Here is a 16,109-nt window from a genome sequence, read left to right as displayed (position 1 = left end):
GGGAATATTTTTAGCAGCTTGTTTGGTGAGGCTTCATAAAATATAATTAGTTGTGGAGAGAAATGTTAGCACAGTGCTAAGGTCAGTTTTGGGCAGGGTTCACTCAAAACAGTTCACATCATTGGGATCAAAATAATGTGTCTACAGTTCACATTATTAGGATCAAAAGGTACATTTCTGTAAGAATGTCTGATATTTCATTGTTCCTTGAGTAAATATTTGTGTTTCAGAAAGTTATGGAACTGGCAGTACAACATGCCAAAGCCCATCTCTTGTTTGTAGGAAAAAGTCTGTACATACAACAGAGCTGGAATCATTTCCTTATTTTGTTACTAATAAGCCTTTGAGTTTGTTGCCTTGCCTTGGTAATGGACTAGATGAGAGCCAACAAACTGAAGCTCAGTCCAGATAAGACTGAGGCATTATTAGTGGGTGGTTCCCTAGACCAGATGAGTGGGAGATCGCCTGCTCTCAATGGGGTTACACTCCCTCTAAAGGAGAAGGTACATAGCTTGGGGGTCCCCCTGAATCCATTGCTGTTGTTTGAGGCTCAGGTGACCTCAGTGGCACGGAGTGCCTTCCATCAGTTTTGGCTGCTGCCCCAGCTGCACTCCTCTCTGGACAGGGATAGCCTAACCTCTGTTGTCTATATTCTGGTAACCTGTATGTTAGATTACTGCAACACAATATATGTAGGGCTGCCCCTGAAGATGGTTCAGAATCTTATCTGGTGCAGATTTTGGTGGGTAATGTTGTTAATGTACCATATATACTTGAGTATAAGCCTAGTTTTTCTGCACATTTTTTGTGCTGAAAAAGCTGCCCTCGGCTTATACTTGAGTGAGGCGGGCGGTGGGGGTGGCGAGAAAGAAGCCCTTTCTCTACGCTCGTGCCGCCACCCGCTCTCCCCAGTCAACCATTCCTTAAGAAGTGTACAAGAACGGCGGTTCTTTACTCTCCCAAGGCAGCTTGTTCCATTCCTGAACTGCTCGCATAAATGCAAACTTGGCAAAGGAAGAAGAGGAAGGAGCAGCCCAAAGGGTTGCTTTCGGGCTGCTCGTTCCTCCTCCTCCTCCATAGCGACAAAGGTGAACCGGCTTATACTCGAGTCAATAAGCTTTCCCAGGTTTTTGTAGGAAAATTAGGTGCCTCGGTTTATATTCGGGTCGGCTTATACTCGGGTATATACGGTAATCTTGTTATATTTGTAGTACTGAAATGTGGTTTTTTGTATATTGTTATATGTTCTATTATATGTTGTTTTATAATGTTATGAAGTTGTTCTTGTGATGGTTGATTTTGATATATATTCCTGTTTTCTTTGTTGTAAGCCACTTTGAGCATGATTCTCTTTGTGGAGCAAATAGAATTATGAAGGAAGGAAAGAATATGGAGAAACCTTGGTGTGATCCAGACAAAATAAGACAGCCGTCTGCTACATAGAGCAGGAAGGAAACATTCCTAATTTTTCAAAATTCCTGAAGTAGAATGAAAATTTGTGGTAAAATTGAGGAAGTAGAAAAGAAATGGTATTGACTGCCGATGATACTTGAATTGAATGGGGGGGGTGGCATTTGGGTGCATGACCTCCAGTCCACTTTGAAATCCATATCCATAGCACATAGGCAAAAGAGCTGGAATTATCTGACTATGAAGCCTAATTTAATATTAGGCTGCAGATCTGTATCAATTTGCCCAGGAATAAGGTACATACAGCTCATTAGTACTTACTCAGAAGTGAGTAGACATGATAGTGCTGTTAGAAACCGTGTCTCCTATATTCTCCCTGTTGACTTCTGAGGGGATTGGGATTATGAGAGCTTCATGCACTGATTCAGATTTCAGGTACCTGCCTCACCTAGTAGTAGGTGCTCATTGCAGGTTTTCTGTAAAAAAACAAACAAACTGGAGTGGTCATCAGTTAGGGCTTCTTTAGCTGTGATTCCTGCATTGCAGGTTATTGGACTAGATGACCAACTCTTGAGGTCCTTCCCAACTCTACAATTCTGTGAGTCTATGTATGAGCATGTTTGCAAATGTAAATTCATTAGCCTATACAGACTAAATAATTGCCCTGCAGTCATTGTATAACTTGATTAAATAACTGTCTGCCTTTGACAAAATATACCAATCTAAAAAATAGTCTGGATCCACATTTTGCTGTTCATCCTCTAGAAAAGATTGCATGGATTTGTGTTGCATGCCTAGCAGCTATGTAATAGAGGAACTGTGTTGGGCCCTTGGGAAATATGATGGTTAGCCTCTGTGGTTGGGCAGAAGTGTTTGTTACATTCTTGATGTGCACAGTTGACCAGAGGTGCAACCTTTAGTCTGACCTAATGGCTCAACATCATATTTAAAGAGATCATTAATCTACCTGATCTATGGACAGCTTCTGTCAGCACTTGTTATAAGGGAAAATATTGAGTACAGTCCACCAGGAGTATCACCTGCAGAAGCATAATTGAAATTAATAGAGCTTCACAAGAGCACAACTGTAAAACATGTTAGAGGAGTAAAGAAAAATCGTTTGCTCTAGGGCAGCCAACAGAGTCTCTGATGGGGAGAATGGGGGAACAAACTTGCTCCTTTCTATCACATAAAGCAGAAAAGAAGAGTGAGTAAACACTCTGTAAATAAACCTACAACCCAACTCTGCCAAATGGAGTGGATAAATACATAAGGACTGAGCAGCTTTGTGAATATTAGGGACATCTTATATATTGCAAAATGTCTACAATGAGACTGTTTCTATGTAGAAATGTACATAAACAGCATGTGCAGGTAGGTAACTTGTAATGGGTGACAGTCACATGTGCTGGGAAGCTATAGAAGGGATATGCAGCAATTTACCAAATGCCAACTGATCACAGACAGGGGATTCTGCATGAGCAATAAGCAACAACAATGTTTTCCATTGGCTAGGACTTTCCCTGTTTTCCCAGCTGAGAGTCCACTTGGCACAGCTAGCACTCACCCCTTTGGAAATAATCATTTAGAAACACATTTACTGTGTACTTGTGTTTCCATTTATCTGTATTGATTTCAGGCCCTTTCTGTTAATGCCACATTGTTTTCCAGGCTAATTCCCCACCATGGCAGCCCAACTTCATTTGACATTTAGCTATGCTTTGAGAAACCTTTGAGTTTTCTTCACTGCACCAGGTTGCAACTGCTTCTGGGTGCAGTTCCTTCATGGTCTATGGGGGAGAATTAAAGTGACTTTAGCAACAGTAGAGAGAACAGTGTAAGGACAGCAATGGAATAAAACAGATACTGAACATCCCCTTTACCTTATCGCGCTGTTACCCTGTCAAACTCTCAATCCATTAGTCTTGAACTAATTTTGTGACAGTTAACCAGCTGAAAGTGTTGACTATTTCAACATTAAACAAACTTCACCCATTCTTATTAAATTCTTACATTTTTCATAATCTATAAGGAAAGCAGGTTAAACTTTTCATCACAGCCCACATAACACAATCCATCATTTCTTGCAGCCCTAAGTGCTAGATACTCCCTTTGTTAAAATAAAAGCTGATATTCTCCAGATGCTGATTTCTGCATACAAAATCAAGACTGATTATAGCATATATGCAGACTTGTCAATTTGCTTGACAGAAGGGGATAAAAGCAGGACCAGAGTGAGGGTGTGATGGGCCACATCAAATGTTTGCTGGGAGCTCTTCCATTTTTGTCCCGTTGGATGCTAAGTGCCAAACCAAGACCAGGAGAAGTGTTTGTCCCAAAGCAATCATTAAGTCAATCGTGCCTTGTTATTATTCATAGGCATTTAAATGTTGTCCAGAATTTTTAATCTCTGATCTGTTTCCAGCACAGTCAAATTGCAAAGTAATTATAACGCTAAACTCATCAATCAAAAAAGACATACTTTGCTCTCATTGTCAGCAAAGCAATGTTTTGCTGAACCTTTAGTAAATAACAAATTTAAATAGCCTAAGAAAAGTTATCCTAGTAGAGACAGTTCAGTCATAATCTATTATGTGCTGTTATCCAAAAAGCCTCCAAGGTTACCAAATAATTATGGTTGTTTTTAAATGATGTGTTTATTATAAGTGTATATAAATGTGGCTAGCTCATAAAGCTGTTATCAGAGTATGAGGAATATTTTGGGGGGAGCATAGTTCAGAACAAAATAAGGTTGCTATTACATGCAACATAAAAGGTAAAGGGACTCCTGGACATTAGGTCCAGTCGCGGACGACTCTGGGGTTGTGGTGCTCATCTCACTCTATAGGCTGAGGGAGCTGGCGTTTGTCCGCAGACAGCTTCCGGGTCATGTGGCCAGCATGACTAAGCCCCTTCTGGCGAACCAGAGCAGCACACGGAAATGCCGCTTACCTTCCTGCCAGAGCGGTACCTATTTATCTACTTGCACTTCGTGCTTTTGAACTGCTAGGTTGGCAGGAGCAGGGACTGAGCAACGGGAGCTCACCCCGTCGTGGGGATTCGAACTGCCGACCTTCTGATCAGCAAGCCCTAGGCTCTGTGGTTTAACCCACAGCAACACCCGCGTCCCTTACATGCAACATACTAGTTAACAAAATGTCAAACCATTGGAAAGCAGACATAAGCAGGGTGTTGTTGTTGTTTTTTTAAGAACTCTGTTTATTCTTTTGGAAAATGTTCTCAAGTCAATTGTTTTCTAAACATTTCAAAGTTCTAAATGCAGATTGAGCTTTAATTTAACTGACTCTTGTTCTTAATTGAGCGGGCACTGTAAATAGCAAAGCATATGAGTCAGAATTTGGGGTTTTCGAACATTTTTCTGTCAAACATCTGTTTCTGTTTGTGTAATACCATAATATTAAGAATATCAGAGAAAGAGACATATATATATATATATATATATATATATATATATATATATATATCGCAGCCCAACCATCAAAGCTGCTATTATCTTCAGGTACAATACTTTCCTTTTCCTCCTTACTGCTTTTTTTAAACTACTCATCCAGCAAGATTGGACTATCCTCTTTTATAAGTTGGTGCCACCAGCCCCCTACAAACAGTTTTTCATTCAAACTAGGGGGATCTGCTTGAAGAGACAACATAGGAGGGTGCACTATAATGACAGGTCTGTGGCCCACATCCTCTTGAAATGAAGTCTTTCCAATTTCTCAAGTTCCCACTGCTCTGCAGACTATTGATGTTACACAAGTGTCTGGGCATGTGGTGTTTCACCAGTCTGGAGCACTTAACCAATCATGTTTTTCCTGGTAAATCACAGAGACACAAAAGCATCAAACAAGCAACTTGGCAAAAGAAAATCAAAAGTTAAATATAATTCTAACTTATGTACTCTGCTTCAGCATTTTTGGTAATTTGCTGAGTCAGCCCTGAAGACTTTTAGAAGAGTTTTCTGAGCTGGATCTCACTGTCCAGGCTGAACAATGGGGGTGGAGACATTCCTTCAGGTATACAGGGACAAAGCTGTTTATGGCTTTAAAGGTCAGCACCAACACTTTGAATTGTGCTCGGAAATATGCTAGGAGCCAATGTAGGTCTTTCAGGACTGGTGTTACATGGTCTCGGCAGCCACTCCCAACCACCAGTCTAGCTGCTACATTCTTGATTAGTTGTAGTTTCCAAGTCACCTTCAAAGCGCAATGCAGTAGTCTAGGTCTTCTCTCTTCTCTTTGGTGGTCACTCATAGCCGAGTAAGATTGTCTTCCATAAACAGAGTTTTAACAATGAGTCCGTAAGTGACTATGGAGGCCAATTCTGGACCCACACATCCTTCCACAGTGGGGACATTGGTTCCCGGGCAGGAGTTGATCACGGTGTGGATTTGCCAAGCATGCCTTCCTCTTAGCATGTTTCTCCCTTGCGTTCTGAGTTCAAATGTCTTCAAAGTTCATGACACCTTTGGTAAAAGCTGTTCTCCAACTGGAGCGCTCAGAAGCCTGTGTTTCCCAGTTGTTGGTGTTTATGCTACATTTTTAAAATATTTGCCATGAGACAGTCTTTAAACCTCTTTTGTTGACCACCAGCATTATGCTTTCCATTTTTAAGTTTGGAATAGAGCAGTTGCTTTGGAAGACGATAATCAGGCATCCACACAACATGACCAATCAAACGAAGTTGATGTTGAAGAATCATTGCTTCAGCACTGGTGATCTTTGCTTCTTCTAGTACAGTGGTACCTTGGGTTACAGACGCTTCGGGTTACATACGCTTCAGGTTACAAACTCCACTAACCCAGAAATAACGCTTCAGGTTAAGAACTTTGCTTCAGGATAAGAACAGAAATTGTGCTCTGGTGGTGCAGTGGCAGCGGGAGGCCCCATTAGCTAAAGTGGTGCTTCAGGTTAAGAACAGTTTCAGGTTAAGAACGGACCTCCAGAACGAATTAAGTTCTTAACCTGAGGTACCACTGTACACTGATAATAGTTCGCCTGTCTTCCCAAGTAACTAAGTGGGAGGTAACCAGAACATGTACCACCCTGGCGAGACAGTGTGCAGACAGCGTACCAGATGGAGCTGGTAGACAGCTGCCCTTGGCACATGCACCTTCATGGACCACTGTGAGTCCAGAATGACTCTCATGCTTCAGAACTACCTCTTCTTCATCATCATCATCATCATCACAACTGTTGCCTTCTCCCTAATGGAATTATTTCTCACTTATATCTTACCAATACATTTATTTCCCACTGATACAGTACAGTTTCAATAATCCTCTCACATCCTGCTGTGAAAATTTTATGGCTATCCCCTGTTCCCATGTCTTTCAGACCACTCCTCATTTGGGCCTCCTCTCTTCCCCACCCCTTCTCATGTATAGATTCTCATGAAATTATTCCCCTGTGTACATTGTTATAAAATATCTCCATTCTCACATAACACATAGAATAAAAATAAATTCTAGCCAACTTTTTCTTTTCAGGAGGGCAGCCGTAGTTAAAACCTATCCTGGAATCTTTTGTGCTCTCACATTTATCATGGATTTCCCCCAGGAAAATTGAAACTAGTGTGGGTCTTCCAGCACTAACAACAAATGATTTAAAATAGAATTCTTAAGATGTGGTTTTGACCCCTATCAAGCTTTGACTATTTCCTCCAGCAACAATTGGATGTAAAGTGCTAGAGTGAAAGCACCCCAAAACATACCTGAGTTCTAAGAAAGAAAGAAAGAAAGAAAGAAAGAAAGAAAGAAAGAAAGAAAGAAAGAAAGAAAGAAATATATTTCTAATGTTTTTAAGACTTGCAGACTGACTCAATATTTAGATTTGCTCCCCTCTAAATGAGTTCCATTTTTCTTGCAGTATTACCAGGGTTTGACTGTATATCTTTGACAACTCGGTGATCTTGCCCCTTTATAACAGACCTCAGTTTCATGCTACATGTTTTTTTCAGGGAGAAAGCATGAGGAAAGTGGGCTAAACTTGTTCAGTGGCCATTAGGGAATAAGATTATTATTATTAATAATTACTGAATTTATATACCACCCTATACCTGGATGGTAACTGTTCCCGCCAAGACTGAATATTAACCTGCAGTTCTAGGAGGTCTTTATACCCAGGAGTTTGGATCAGTTGAAAGAGAGGTGAGAAACATACATTGATGCATTGCAGGCTGCCTGGGACCTCATGGCAGCTGGGCAATATGAAGAGTACCAATTCATACAAACAACATCTCTCTGTGAGGCCAGTCCAAGAGCCATGTCTGTAACCCAGCCCTGACTTTAATGTGAAGACTCCAAGAAATGAACTCCTGATCAAGGTGGCACAGCTTGTGACAGGATATTGGCTAAGATGAAGGCTTCATCTACTCTTTCTGCTTGAGAAGGAGTTGGTACATTCTTATATTGAGCACTGAAACTTTTAGAAAATATACTGCATCTGGCATTTACAGTTGCCCTTGGAACATTCAAGTATTTCAGCGTAACTTGCTTAAATGCTGGTTATGAGACTGAGTGAATGACTAATAGCAGTTTTCCATTGCTAGTTTTATGAATGAGTTCCTGTTAGTCCATTTGTCTTCCACACTGCTTGGTTTTACAAAGTTGCAGGATGCTGCAGTTCCATGAAAGTGGCTGTGTCACCATCCTGGGACTGAATTTTCAGAGCCAATGACCAAGCCAGTGCTTTAAGATACACAATAAATAAATTCTAAATAGTATTGCCATTGACAAGATAAAGAAAGGCTGTTTGGGAGATCGCTAACGACAGTGGAATAGATGCCTGCACTGGCTCTGCATTAGAGTAAAAAGCATGAAAATTGTTTGTCAAGTTATTTTATTTACTGTATTGACCAAATGTACTTTGTCATTTACACAGATCATTTGAAAGAGGAGATAAACCAGCGGCACATGCAGAAAGCAGCTCAAGGTGAGTTTTGTTGTAGCCATTCTTAGCTCTTTCCATACAAGGTGTTCCCTCCACACAATTGTGCAGTTACTTGTTGCCTGCAATCCTCCTATTCTTGGCTATGGGCTTCTTTCCCCCTGTGCATTTCATGCTATACTGGAGGCTTTTTCCTCATGTTGTTCAATGGTCATGCAGCAATGTTTTCATGGCCTCTTCTCTCCTCACAAACAAATTTATCACCATGGTTAGTGGCAGCAGCTGAAGAATTAGGCCTTTTGACCTCACTGGGGCTACACTTCTCCACAAGCTGAGGATCTCACCCCCTGGCTTCAGTGGAGCCATATTGATTTATGCTTGGGTTTGTTTTGCTTAGACTTTGTCCTGGGTTGAACTGTTAACACCGCAGCCTTTGAGAGCAGATATAAAAACATGTGCACTCTGTATGTTTCCAAACATCCCCAGAAACATGTGGAGCCTTCGCAAATGTTTAATCACTCTTCACTCTTCACAGAAACTGATGTGGGGAATGCTTCAACAAATAATGGGTTACTTGATTTAAATGAAGATGACAGCACAGAGCTGCTAGGTGGCAGCTGAAATTTTGAGCACTGCAATTTCTAATAATTGTCCTTCATACATAAGGCAGGCCTTAAATGTCCATATATCACATTTATAACATATGCAAGATTGTTTTGATAACCACAGTGAAAATCTTCTACAGTATATGTTTTCTTTATTCATTCATTGTAATATCGTAGCCTGATGTCTGCTGTGTAGATTGGCAATCATTACATGCCTCTCTTGTATATGTGTGTGTTCAGTCTGACAGAAACAGCTGTGGGTTCTCCTAGGGGCTTCCCTGATCACCATAAAGGCATCAAGACATCCATGAATGAAAACTGCTTGGTAGTAAACCTACTTAAGACTATGTAGAAAAATCCAAATACAAAATGAAACCTAATTTCCATTTGAAATCTTGGTGTTAACATTTTCCAGCTGCCTCTCTTACTTAAAACTTTCCTCTCTATGGAGATACTTTACTTCCATTTTGAATAATGATGATCTCTTTTCCCTGATGGACATGCTTTGGATGTGGATTTTTCATTTCAGGAAACCTTCATACTCAGCCTTAAAAAAAGGTTTTAAGACAGATTTCCTTAATTGTCTTTCCTTGCCCTTCCAAGGCAATCTGTGCTGCTGTAGAACATCTCTTACCATCAGAAATTTACTTTATTGTAACTTGAATCCATTGGTTTGTGTATGGAGCAGGTGCAAACAAGCTTGCTCCATCTTCCAAGTGACAGCCCTTGAGATATTTGGAGATGTATATTTGAACAATTTAATTTCTGAGTTATTTATAGCATTTTTCACCTATGTCTAGGTCCACACCTAGACACACTACTCCATATGTGGTTTGACCAAGGCAGAATAGAGTGGTACTATTAATTCCCTTGACTGGGACACTATACTTCTGTTGCTGCAGCTTCAAATAGCATTAGTGGGTTTTTTCTGCTGCAACACACTGTTGACTCATGTTAAGCTTGGGGTCTACGAAGACCTGGAGATCATTTTCACGTTCTACTGGCAAGCCGGGTGCCCCACATCTTATATTTGTGCAGCTGGTTATTCCTGTCTAAGTGCAGAACCTGACATTTGTCCCTATTGAAATTCATGTTGTTACTTCAGGCCCAGTTCTGCAATATGTTACAGTCCTCTTGAATCCTGATTCTGTCTTTTGTGGCATTAGCTACCCCTTCCAGGTTGGTGTCATCTGCAAATTTGCGGAACGTTCTTTCAATTCTTTTGTCTAAGTTGTTTATAAAGATGTTGAAGAACAACAGGCCCAAGATAGAACCCTGCAGTACCACATTTGTCCCATTTTCACCAGGATGACAAGGAACCATTAGTGACCACTCTTCGGGTTTGGTCAGTCAACCAGTTACTTATCAACCCAACAATTATCTCATCCAGGCCACATTTTACCAGCTTCTCCACAGGAATATCATGGGGGGACTTTGTCAAAATCCTTATTGAAATCAAGATACACTATGTCCACAGCATTACCCTGATCCATCAAGCTTATAACTCATATCTAAAGAAGAAATGTAATTGGTCTGGCATGACTTATTTGCTGGGTCTTACCGGTAGTAATCACAGCATTCTTTTCTAAGTGCCTACAGACTGGCCATTTAATTATCTGTTCTAGGACCTTTCCTGGAATTGAAGTCAAGCTAATGGGTCAATAGTTACCTGGGTCTTCTTTTTCTCCCTTTTTGAAGCTGGAGACTGCATTTGCCCACCTCCATTCTGCAGGGACCTCATCTTATAGACAGGCTTTGAGATTACACCCACAAGATCCTTTAGTACCTGCATGCTCCTTTAGTACTAATGATTTGCTGGGTGTACTGAATTTCTACAAGAAACGATGGGACTTCAGACTCTTGCTGTTTGTCATTGGCAACATGTGGTACTCCGATCTCCTCCTTCTGGAATTTGAGGTGACAACCCAGCTGTGCCTCCTTGTGTGTTCCAGATTGATGTCACATTTTGTTGGATACACATTTTTTGTTTTGTGGTGCATCTCTGTTGAATGTGTTCTGTATTTGCACAAATTACGGGTTATACTTCCACCCTTTGGTAATTTGCAGGAATCAGTTGTGATTTGAGAGAATAAAACACTCTGCATTGTCTTAAGTTACATCAAAGCAAAGGATGAGGTGCCCAATACTGAATTACTGCATTTCAAAGCTGTATTAACTTGAGGGTATTATTTGGCACATTATCTCCATGTATATTTTATTAGTGAAATTGCACCTTTCTTTATGAAAGTGTCACAGTCTCTTTCAGTTCTGCTAATGTGGTCAAAGATTTCAGATTTTTGTTGGATAAATGAAGAGATCTGAAGAACAGGATGTAATAGGTTTCCAGGAACAAAACCTGTTCTAGTTGTGGTTTGAATGAAAATTGAACAAGAGCTGATTTTCTTAGTATTTCACATATTTAATTTTGTTTCAGTGCTATGGTGTATTTGGCTTTTTTTGAATATTTGTGTTTCAAATTTGAAACAACCCACATCTGTATATCTAGTATAATGCTTTTGATTCACTTGCTAGAGTGACATCTAGTGGCATTTTAGGCCATTTTATCTGCCCATGGTTACAGAGAAAATCATTTCCCCAATGTTTCCATGAGTTCAGAACAACAGCATTGGCATCACTTAGCCTGAGGGTTATTTTTGGAATTCAGAGACTAAAAAGCGGTTGATCAGATGATGTTTGTTAAGAGCATATATTTTCCATTAGTCCTGGAACAGGATTTTGGTACCAACTCTGGATGAGTACCTCAAAAACATTCCATGAATATTTGCCTAGGGGACCATTTAAATTTCTTTTGACTGATTTAAATCTTTTGGGGTTCACATTTCTTTAATTCCACGGCAAATGAGTTCATTGGCAGGGATTCTGCAAAAACAGCAACATAAGGGAAAATAAATAGGCATAGAAAGTAAATTTTGTTCATTAAAACTATTGCTAGTGTATCAACCCTGAGTCTAAAATACTTCTTCATGATCATGCCATAGGTTGATGTGTCCAAGTGAAGCGGCATGGAAATAACTGAGAATTTGTCATAGAAAGCATGATATCAAATAATTTTGGTTTACATGAATAAATTTGAGAACATTTAACATGGTTAAATGAGGTTAATAAACTCTGTTTTCTCACTTTATGTGTTTTGATTGCTTTAATTAACAACTATTAGAACGAATTTTATACTAACAAATGTAGTTATGACATTTTACATTGTGTTAAGGAGTATGGTATTTTTAAGCTTTGGAGACACTGAGAATCTTAGCTATACTCACTGGTGGTACTACAGTATCTTTCAATGAATGTGTACAGCTATAATTTCAAAGAGTATACATTTTGAAGGTTAAAGAAACCATGTATATTTTAATAGACCAATCAGTTTCATATATATACAATGGACTAGTTCTAAAATAAATATGAATGAAACAGAATGGAGTGGAATATTTGCTATGACTATATTTGAGATGCTCAGAGATTATGTTGAGAACCTGTCTAGGCATCCAGTCATGGGGTGATCTTTGAACCTGAGACATGATCATACAGTAGAATCATAGAATTGTAGAGTTGGAGGGGATCCTGAGGATTGTCTAGCCCAACCCCCTGCAGTGCAGGAATATGCAGCTATATGATACAGGGATCAAACCTGCAACCTTGGCATTATCAGAACCACACACTAACCAAGTAAGCTGTCCATTTAACTGGACAAAACATTTTTGCATGCTTCACTTGTATGCAAATTTAGAATGAACCTGATTGTATGCATGTGGATTTATAACAAGTGTACAACTCAAATAAATTTGAGGGACACATTTACAATTTTACTATTCCAAGAGGACCGTCTTCTTCTTCTTCTTCTTCTTCTTCTGTGATCACTTGTAGCTGAGTAAGATTGTCCTCCATAAACACGGTTTTAACAATGAGTCTGTAAGTGACTGTGAAGGCCAGTTCTGGATCCACACATCCTTCCACAGTGGGGACATTGGTCCAAGAGGACTGTACCGGGTAATACTTTGTTAGCCTTGGCGAAAGCATTTAGCTCAGTGGTCTCTCTTTAACCCTTTTGTCTTCACACATCATATTGTATGTAGCCACCCAGAGTGGCTGGGGAAACCCGGCCAGATGGGCAGGGTAATAATAATAATAATAATAATAATAATAATAATAATAATAATAATAATAATAATGCTTTCTAAACCCTTTTCCTGTTAAACTTTCCTCCTTTTTTCTCTTTACTACACACAGTGGTCTACTCCCCTGTGCTCTTCTCCTCACTTCTATAAGTCAGTATTCTTATTGATACCCCCTCTTTTTCTGTTTCCTTAGCCATAGGTATCTCCCTTGACCTGTTTCCGTTATCACCTTTTACTCTATGCACCCATACCTCCCCTTTTCCAGCTTCAATTTCTGATTGACCCCTCTGCATTCCCATGTCTTCACTTTACCTCCCACTCCACACATCACACTTATCCCCCAAATGATTCCTCCCTCCTTTTCTTTCCTCACCCACAGGTCTCTCTGCATTCCATGTTAAGTACTTTCCTCTCTACACCCAATCGGGCACACTCTCTGTCTCTCTCTCTCTCTTCATTGTCTTTGATCTGGACCCCTTTCTTTAATAGCTCTTCTCTTTCTCTCTGCGCCTTGTAAGACAACTTCTCTATGCACTGTGTATTTGTCTGTCTGTCTGTCTGTCTGTCTGTCTGTCTCTCTCTCCCTCTGCACTGCCCTCTCTCAGACCTGGTTTTTGTGAACAGCATATAAAGCAGGAAACCCTTGTCTGAATGGTAAGGTTTCATTGAACAGGAAATGTCACAGATGTAGAAATCCGCATGTCAAGGAGAAGGGTAGGCTACGGCCCTTTCCTCTGACATATAGTTTTCTATATTCAGGGATTAAAAAAAAACCATGGAAAATCATTCAGCCTTGCAAGCCTTCACCTGCAGTCTGAATAAGTACTGCCCAGTCACTAGTTTGTCATGTTTTCTGCTGTTTGTGAGAGCTAGGTCTGTTACCAGCTCTCTTTCTGCTTCAACATCCATAGATCACTGTTGACCCCCTGTTATTACTCTTTCCCCCTCTTCCCTCCCACAGGTCTCTCTTTGCATCTATGTTACCTCTTTTTCTATTTCCCCACTACATCTCTCTGTGACCCCTTTTCCTTTTTCTAATGTCTTTATGATCTGTTTCTGCATCTCATCCCCGTTAACATGAAAAGCAATTTGAATGATGCGGGTAACCTGGAGAAACTGGTGCTGCTTCCTCCATAAGACGGAAGGACCAGTTCCGACATTCATACCCCATTTTTGATGGGCTTGGGCATGCCTTAGAGGTTTACGTAATTATGTGGGGAAAGGCCACACACAATAGGTATTTGGAATTCTCTCATGGGATCGCAAGAGACTGGAATGAGGCCACAGTCAACCTGAAGAATTTATGTTGTGCAGGTCAGTTTTATAATATCTTTGAAGTTAAAATTCAGTGAAGCTAAACTTCACTTTATCGGCATAGTATTCTCTAAGTAAATATCCTTTACACTTGGTGACTGGCCAAGTACTAAGAATGTTGCTGCTGTAGCACTTGAGAAACAGTTATGATAAAATCTAATAACTATGTTGTGGTTTTTTTATTCAGGCGTAAATGAAAACCAGAATAGAAAAGCAACAGCTCAGGAATCTTATAACTCTGCACTCCGAGGTCTTAGGTCTATCCATAACAGCCCTAATCTAGAGAAAGTGAGGTACTTCCCAAACTGTGCTTTCCCAAATGTAGCTATAAAAGTGTCTCCACATAAACAGAGATGGTTTGGGGGGGAAGCATGGTTTTGTTGCAACCATGGTGTTACTTTTGAAAGAAGGGGAGTTTAAATAATATTTTTAATAAGAAATTAATCATTCTGAAGAAAAGATGGAAAGCTATCAGAAGGACTCGAGGGAAGCGTAACTTTGATAACCATTATATGGCAATTTAAAAGCCTGAGCACCAAGAAAATGGATGGCTAACAGAAAAACTGATGTCTTATGAAAGAGAGAGAGGGGGGAGAGAGAGAAACAATAGAACAAAAACAATTCAGTTACTAAAAAAATGAGAAATTATGAGAATAAAATGAGACAATAAATATGAAAAGTAAGTCTGTATTTCTATATTTACCCAGAGGCTTACCCAGAATTAAGTCTAATCCCATGTTTTATTTCTGAGTACACATGCTTAGAAAAGCACTGCATAGAAGAGTAAGAAATAATAACATTCATTATATTATTGTTACTTAATATTTCAGGTTTTTATAATAAAGCATTAACGAAATCCAACTCTCTTTGATTTGGGATTTTTAGTTTTTTTTCAAGAATGCCCATTTAATTTATTATTCCCCTTTCAAAGGATATTATCCAGAAATGTTACGCTAAAAATTCATGGATGAAATATATCGAGTTTTAGTAAGATTTTTTAAAAAATAGGATGACAGCACTGCAATTGAATAAACTTGCAGGCAGGTTTATCAAGATTTTCTCCTTAAGCCTGCAGGTGGGGTAGAAATAGTGACATCTTGCTATTCATTTAGATTTGGAGACATTTGAGTTCCTTTTAAACTAGTTTTTGTTGTTGTTGTTTTACTTCATTCTTCTTCAAACAGCTTAGGATACATTAATTACAGAAATTATCTTTCTTCTCTTGGACTTGGGACCATGCATGCTGTTAATGCTGTGCTTGTATATTAAGTCCATAAACTGTAAGGTTCTCGGTTGTTGCTCATGAGTAACCAAGCTGACTCCATTGTTCCTTTTTTAAGTTCTTTATTCTGCAGTTATTTACAGTGCAGAGCATAAGGTTCACGTCTGTCTCCTCCTCAGTCAGAGTCCGGGAATGACCCCTGCCAGTTCTTTGACCAGCATAAAAGCCGTGGTATGTGGAACCCCCGCCTACCACCCTTGCACCGACCCCCTCTGCGCAAGTGGGGCGACGGAAGAGGTGCGCCTTCCCCTGCCCTAGCTTGGTGCAATGGCTCTTCTACCTTGCCAGAGCCCTGATTCCCCCTCCCCACTAGAGGAATCACTGCTTCCCCCACTGGAAGACGAGGAATTGCTCAACATATGAGGCGTGGGCTCGCGATACTGAGAAAGCCCTAACACCTCTCCACTCTGGGACGAGGGCAGTTCCCTGACAGTTCCCAAGGGCTAATTCACATATCCAT

General features: G+C 40.1%; 1 protein-coding gene across 1 annotated transcript in view; it reads left to right on the top strand.

Annotated features, from left to right (window-relative positions):
* The window catches only part of KIF6 (kinesin family member 6), a 148,041-nt gene that overhangs the window by 109,718 nt on the left and 22,214 nt on the right, over positions 1 to 16,109 (top strand). Inside the window, exon 16 of the mRNA XM_033144588.1 lies at positions 8,307 to 8,357. Within this exon, the coding sequence (XP_033000479.1) occupies positions 8,307 to 8,357 (51 nt within the window). The remainder of the gene's footprint in view (positions 1 to 8,306; positions 8,358 to 16,109) is intronic.

The sequence above is a fragment of the Lacerta agilis genome, chromosome 3 (genome assembly GCF_009819535.1).
Source record: "Lacerta agilis isolate rLacAgi1 chromosome 3, rLacAgi1.pri, whole genome shotgun sequence".
In the NCBI taxonomy this organism is placed as follows: domain Eukaryota; kingdom Metazoa; phylum Chordata; class Lepidosauria; order Squamata; family Lacertidae; genus Lacerta; species Lacerta agilis.
This window is presented reverse-complemented; position numbering and strand designations above follow the sequence as displayed.